This window comes from Cryptotermes secundus, unplaced genomic scaffold, assembly GCF_002891405.2.
Source record: "Cryptotermes secundus unplaced genomic scaffold, Csec_1.0 scaffold515, whole genome shotgun sequence".
NCBI lineage: Eukaryota > Metazoa > Arthropoda > Insecta > Blattodea > Kalotermitidae > Cryptotermes > Cryptotermes secundus.
The window spans coordinates 154,350-162,238 of NW_019731273.1; the positions used below are offsets into that span (position 1 = coordinate 154,350).

The window sequence follows — 7,889 nt, forward strand, 5'->3', positions numbered from 1 at the left end:
CCACCATCTGTCTAAAAAATGTGGGAATCTCAGCATCTCATAACCCTATGGGCCTCCACGGCCTGTTACATGGATACCTTTACTTTTTACTTTTTATGGTTACTTAATGACGGGGCTAGAAAACTGAAATTAACAGCCGTGGGGATTCGTTGCACTGACCACGCGACACCCTCTATCCGCTAAAGTTGGCACTAACTTCGCTGACAAGCGGTGGTCTCTTGGTCGGTATAGTTCGCTTGCGGACTAAAACCACGGAGTTTGTTTGTTTTTGGTTACTTAATGATGCTGTATCTGGAATATATAGTATTGAATGACAGCATGACTGATGAATTAGAGAGGATTTGGAAGGTACAGGTCATGGCCTAATTACGGTACAGCCCCAACATTTGTCTGGAGGGACTGAGGAAAACTATAAACAACTTCAGTCATGATAGTCAGTATCTCAGTCAAGATTCAAACTTAGCACTTCCTAAATACAAGTCTAGAGTGTTATTACCATATCAACCTCTTCTGTACACTTGTACTTCACAACATCATACATGCCAAGAAATGACTCCAATAAAAAACCACACATGTTACTGAGGTTTATGCTTTGTGTGTGTATTTAAAGAAAAAGATAAAGGTGTTCCTATAACAGGCCCTGGAGGCCCATAGGGTCATAAGAACTCGAGGGTCCCACATTTTCTAGACAATCGGCACACAGATGCCAGTAAGGTTGTGAGTCTTATGCGCTGGCCACCCTTTGCCTCCAGGAAGATTCCTGGTACTCATTTCTATCAAGGCTGAGTTGACCCCAGGGCCATAGTGTGGCTGGAAGGATTATGTCAATTGAAAAATCCAACGAACTCAGCATGAATTGAGCCCATGACCTTCTGGCTTGTAGCACAGTGACTCAACCAAATACACTACAGTGTTCCCATTATGCTTTATGCCATGTGTCAATTCATGTATGGATTATGGATTATGTGAAAGAATTTAATACTAACGAAATGTTTTTCTTTCTTATATCATGCATTTTATAATGCAGTACCCCTCAATGGATTGTTTTAAACCATAATTAGCATATTAAAAATAATAACACAATATAAAGTAATTAATCAACACAAAGCAATCCCACCACCAGATTACCACTATTTGGCTATCACCAAACTGGTGGGACTTCTATCTGCTTTCAAGTTGAAAGAATGGTATTCTATAATACTACAGGGCACCAAGACCCAGGAGATAAATCAAAGAAGGGTACCTTGTTATTAAGTTGAAGGTTATCTGTGAAAGCATCAGGCTAGTGACTTAATGGTATATCAACTACAGACTTTATTTAATGAGGCTACAATATTGTACACTGAACTGGTAGGGATAGGAGAGGAAAGCACACTTGTCACTTTTAACACTTCGCGGACTGGACGCCTAGGCCTAGGCATTTGGGTTTTAAATGTGGCAGACCGGTCGCCTAGATTTAGGCTTTTAGGACACGTTATGTTGCAACACACTATTCCTTGCTTTGGTGGCCACGTGTCTGTAAAAGTACTGCATAGCTGACCCTCGGAATGTTTGTTTTCCGAGTCAGCAACATGATCACTCTCTATTCCCCTCTCACTCTAAAGAAAAGTCCCTTTGTTCAAGTCGAAGCTTCTATGTGTGACGCAAGATATTCTCAGTGTCAACACGGCTCAGAGACGAAAGCAGTTGAAGGCCGCACGAGCTCTCGGAGAAGAAGAAATCTGTGATTTGATCTCCGATGAGTTATCTGACTTGCCAACTGCTTCGTCTTCTGATAGCGAGGGCAGTGTCAGGAGCCCCAAAAATATTGTGACCACAAGAGAAAGTGAAAGTGACAGTGAGAGCTCCGATGAAAGTGCGAGTGCTAGCATTGCGGGGACAGCCACATGGGGTAAAGTGGACAAAACACCCACTTTGAGAAAGTTTACTGGTGATCCAGGGGGTGAGACAAATGCCATCGGACCCTACGCAAGTGTCTGAAGTAGCTGAACTGTTATTTGGAGATAGTTTCTTTGACATGTTGTGTCAGGAGACCAACAGATACTATCTCCAACACGGTGAGGCGTACGACAGTACCTATAAGGTGTTGAAGTGGGTGGATGTCACTTCAGCAGAAATGGAAATTTTTTTGGCAATAATCATTCTAATGCGGTTTACAAAGAGGGATAATTTGAAAGACTTCTGGTCCACTGATCCATTTTTAGAAATTCCCATTTTCAGCAAACTCATGAGTCGTAAGAGATTTGAACAGATATGGTGGTGTTTGCATTTCAGTAATAATGAACTGCAACCACAATCAACAGGCAGGCTTTTCAAAATTCAGCCCTTATTTGACTTTTTCGTTGAGAAATTTCAGACAGTTTATAAGCCAGAGCAGCAACTGTCTTTGGACGAATCTGCGATTCCTTGGAGGGGAAGGCTTCGTTTTTGAACGTATAATCCTGGGAAACTCACAAAGTATGCCCTACTTGTTCATGTAGTCACAGAAAGCACTTCAGGCTATATTGGAAATTTAGAAATTTATTCCGGTGAAGGCAAGAAATTGCAAGAAACTATTGTTTCCATTTTGGATCCNGATACTCGCGTTGTGAATATGATTTCCACTATTCACAATTTGAGCATGGTCGATGTTCAAAGATGACATGGGCAAGTGAAGAAGAAGCCTCTTTGTATTTCTCAGTACAATATGTTCATGAAGGGAGTTGATAGAGCAGACCAATACTTGGCCTATTATTCCCTTCCTAGGAAAACAGTAAAATGGACGAAGAAAGTTGCCTTGTGGCTTATAAATTGTACCCTTTTCAATTCATTTTTGGTTTTCAAAGAGCTAAACGAAAATTCAACATTGAAATACAAGGCATTTCTCATGAATGTGGCAAAAGCCTGGGCTACAGACCTCACGGGGGCGGCAGAACCTGCGTCAGACAGAGACGTAGTAAGACCGGGACCATCTACTCCCACCCCACGGAGGACTCATATGGACCCCCCTGGGCGACTCTTAGGTGATATGTGAAAACATACCCTCGTGAAAATTGTGATGAGCGAACAATTGACAGGGAAGTATCCTTCTAGGCAGTGCCATGTGTGGCTGTGCACAAGAAGCGAAGCAAGATTTCCTACGTCTGCAAGTTCTGCGTCATGCCTCTTCGCAGAGGGGAACGTTTCCAAAAATATCACACTCTGAAGCACTTCTAGGAGCTCTGGTAAGTCTTCTCCAAAAATTTTAGTTCATAAAATTAATTAGGAGATTTTATATTAATTTTTAAAGTGAACAGTGCACAAGTTAGGGTAGTAGGTTTAAAAACGCCGGTCCCCAGGGTGATTTAAATATTTAAATCACCGGTCCGCGAAGTGTTAGGATACTGATCCCAGCATATGCCAGAACTGAGAAAGACCACAGATAAATCAACAAAGAATATCTGATGCACCACTTTTTAGGTAATGACCTTACAACATTAATGCAGAGCCGAAAATGCTCAGTGTTAAGGGGCTCTATGAGCCTCTCTGTGGGCTATTTTGAATCACTGTATCGCTTCTGCAAACCAAAATTCAGGTATCAAATTTTCAAATGTTCTTACTATCACTAAGCCCCAGATTATGATAATTGTTAGCAAAATTCTGTTACCCAAAGTTCAAAAACTAAGATATGTTTACCACAGGAGAAGTGAACCTCCTTACTGCCAGTGTGAAATTTGCACCAGTCTCAAATGTCCTCATTGCTACACCAATGTTTGTGCTGAACAACTCATATTTCAGTTCTTGCCTGTATACATTTCTTCTGTGATATGAGTGACATTTAATGTTTGAGATAGTTGCTTAAATCTGAATTTATGTTTTTCACAGGCATAAGTAACTGGTAACAAATGGTATCAAAAATAAAATTCAATGTTGTGTTTTGGTAGCAATTATTCTCTGCTCAACAGCATCTTTTGGTACTCAGGGTGAAAAATGCAGAATATATCTAATATGGCTTATTGAACCAACAAATGTTTCCAGATGTTACTGTAGACAACACCTGTAATCACTGGTATCAGCTCAATTGACACCAATAATTTGCCTCCACTGGATTACCACATATTCATATTACTTTATACTTTATTATAAGCCACACGTTCACAAAAATTTGTTATCTCACTAAGGTAACTACTTTTTAATGATTGCATAACAGCTTACCTATACACTCTAAGATTTTGTTTAACTGCATGACAAACTTGGATTATTTCAAATCCAATATTTTCACCTTCCCTGTCACAGTCAGTCCAAATGATGAGCAACCCACACTGTCGAACTTCCTGTTCTAGTGTGCACTGTAACCAGAAAAGAAAGTCAATGCAGTTGTATCAACTGATATAACTTGCAAGTTTTTCCTGCTCCAAATGCTGCTATATTACAACACATGTACCTATATCAGAAACCAAAGTAGAAAGTCATGCATACAACAACTACTCAGAAATGTCACAGATCCCTCTTGCATAACTTTTTAGCTGTTATTTTGCCAACCTCACATGCCACTTCAATTTTTATGTGCTATAATGCAATGGTAATCACACAGTATGTTCCATATATGGTTTTTCTGACCTATGCAGTCATGCTCTCAAGTTTCAAAGTTTTGGTAATTACAGTCAAAACACTAAAAAGTTGTTTAGGTCAACAACCATAGTGAAAATTTCAACCTCTGCTGATTATTGTTAACTTTGAAAAATTTGATCTGAACACACTTTTCAACCTGCAAAATTATACTTTAATAGTGGAATGAACATTAACAAAATTAGATTAGTAACTCTTCTAGTGTGCTGATATCTCACAAACATATGGGCCTCCAGCCTGTTATAGGGATAGCTTTACTTCTTTTCTTTAACCCTTCTAGTGTGAAAATCAACACACTGAGAGTGCATAAGCATTGACTGGATAGATCTTCTAGATCAAACATATAGGACTGCTACGCACTCATTAATTCTTGGTCGCTGAGGTGAAAAACTACATAGTCAATAATTATCCACATGTAGCCATACATTTTATTTCAATACAAATAGAAAACATACATTAACATCATTTCTAAATGTAGTCCCCTTGCTTTTCAATACACTTGGTCCATCATTGCCCACGCTTCCTTATCCTCTCAGAAAACAATGCTTTTGGATGAGAAGCAAGCTACGCATGCACCGCTTCCTTCATTTCTTGGTTTGAAGTGAAATGATGGCCTCCTTGAGTGGACCAAACAGGTGACAGTCAGAAGGGTTGAGATTGGGACTATACGGAGGATGAGCCATTACATCAAACTTGAGTTTCCAGAAGGTTTCAGCAGTGTGGGCATCAGTATGTGGACGGACATCATCATGCTTCGAATTGCAGGTTTTAGCCAGTCAGCAAGAATCTCAATGTAATGAGTACTTTCTTGTTGTGCCCCTTTCCTGATACTAGGCCTTGTGAATCCCAAAAAAACTGTAAGCATCATTTCTCCTGAGGATGGTTGGCTTTTGAACATTTTCTTGCTGGGTGAATGTGGATGTTCCCATTCCAGACTCTGTCGTTTACCCTCTGGCTCACAATGATGGATCCATGTTTTGTCACCAGTGATGATTCTGTCTAAGAAGGTGTCATGTTCGTTTTCACAGTGATCCAAATGTTGTTGGTATATCCAAGCACGTTTGTTTATGCAACACTGAGTTGTTTTGGGACTCATCTTGCACAGACTTTATGAAATCCAAGTCTGTTGTAGATGACTTCATAGGCAGAACCATGACAAATTTTCAGACGATGTGCCACTTTATCAATAGTCGTCTACCTAACAGACCCATCTCATGTGCAAGCTCAATGTTGTCCTTATCTGTGGCCATGGTTGGGTGTCTGGCTCCTTCCTCATGCCTAACACCTGTGCAATCATTTTTGAAATTTCTATCTATTTGTACACACTCCATTGCAGCAAAACACTGCTCCCATATTGTGCTGAATGTCTTTGATAGACTGTGGCCTCTGATACACCTCCCAACCACAAGAACCAGATCACTGAACATTGCTCTTCTTCAGTGCAAACAGAAAGCAGACCAGCCATGATTAATGTCAAGGCAGCAACAATGGAACTGACCTAGCAACATCAAACCTGAGCAGAAATAATAAGATGGAAACCATGCATAGCAATGCTGCGCAAAACGACAGTGCTGGCAAGAGAAATACGAATACAACTACATTGTGGATAATTATTGACTTCCCATTGTAAATGTCCAAAACTAAACAGCTCCATGGTAGATAAAATGTTTATTTAAAGGGGAGAGTTAAGCAGCTGGTCAAGAAATTCTTTGCTTCTGTGAAACCCTAAGGCATGTCACCAAGGTTCACATAATTGTGAATATGAATATTACTGTGACATGTTGACACCTACCTCCCCAGCGGCACGTAGCGGTAACGTAGCGCTCGCGTAATAGGCGAGTTATCACCCCGCCACTCCACCCGCGGTGACATCACGAGCGGAGCCGAAGTTAGCCGAGTCCCCGCATCCTGGTAGCTATGCAACGCGCGGTGACGCAGAACCGCTTACTACTATGACGTGGCATGCAACAGGCACCACTGCGGATATATAAGGAAACTGCACAGCAGCTACGAGTTAGTTGTAACGTGGCCATCGCCGAAGATAGTTCCGAGCAAGCCTACGAGTCGGAGTGTGTTATCAACAGTTCTCCAGTCAGCCAACTACAGTTGGAGTATAGCAGCCGTCGTGGAAAGAAGAACCGGACGTGTGTGTAATTGTGTAATTGGGAGTGTGTGTGATACAATAGGGCACAGCTCCCCTACGGTAAACGTGTAGACTACTGAACACAGAGTGAGCTGATTTGCGCATAGGGTTATAAATCGTGAAACCCCGCAACAGTGTTAACAGATTAATGCGATTAGGGTTATAAAGTGCGAAACCCCGCAACATTGTGATAATTAATTGTAGCCGATATTTGTAGATTGTTCAATAAACCAATTAACGATCTCTACGGCGTATTCAGTAACGAAACACGTTACATTACATACTTCTAAGATGTGACATTGTACTTTGGTAAGCCAATCTTCTGCCATGTAGATGGGGGCACCAGGGTACTCTGAAACACTGGTACACATCTACCAAAACACATGCTATTACATTCTGGTAGACCATACTTCATGTATCACCATGTTCACCAAAACTCTTCATTGGACTGTACCTCATACCAGTTATCGAAGTTCACATTCTCACAAAATATTCCTGTTCATAGCTGAAGACTATCCAACAGACACAGTACCTGTTTTATCCAACACTTGCAAATTTAAAGTGTAACTTGCTGGCGTTTATGCATATTTTAGAAACTGCTACCAAAGGGATAAAAGAGTGAAAAGCATTAGAAAATAATGGAACAGTTGCATCCTTATAAATATTACATTGAATAAAACTGAACATAGGTTTTTACTGCTAGTTTAACTTCATAGCTTAACTCTTTGACTGGTGCGAAGGGTATTTAAATCCCACCCCTGTCCTGGTAGGCCCTTTAAACCTTATGTCGCTAAGATGCATGTGCTTACTTTTTTCTAAACAACATCAACAAAAACTGGTTTTTAAAAATGAAATTTTCAGGAACTATTAAAAGACAATATTTTATGCAATAAATGTCTTTCCATACCTTTTTAGTAGTTTTTCTTCGTGTGATAAACATTGAAACATGAAAGTTTGCAGAGAGCCACACCACAGCTTGCACACATGACACTTGTTTCTTTTCTAATCTTGTGCTTAGCACACACTCGACACTTTCTCATGGCACCATTCTTCTTATTGTTACTGGGAGGAACATGGACCATTTTGTGAACTTTCAGGCCACCCTCTAGACGATTTTCTGGGTCTTTCACTGGTGGTCTTTTCAAGGTCGCGTGCGGAG

At 40.6% G+C, this 7,889-nt stretch overlaps 1 protein-coding gene across 2 annotated transcripts in view; it reads right to left on the reverse strand.

Annotated features, from left to right (window-relative positions):
* The window catches only part of LOC111866829 (DNA topoisomerase 3-alpha), a 130,916-nt gene that overhangs the window by 114,158 nt on the left and 8,869 nt on the right, over positions 1–7,889 (reverse strand). For both annotated transcript variants that reach the window (XM_023856126.2, XM_023856124.2), the window contains one exon: positions 4,174–4,307. In XM_023856126.2, the coding sequence (XP_023711894.1) occupies positions 4,174–4,307 (134 nt within the window). The remainder of the gene's footprint in view (positions 1–4,173; positions 4,308–7,889) is intronic.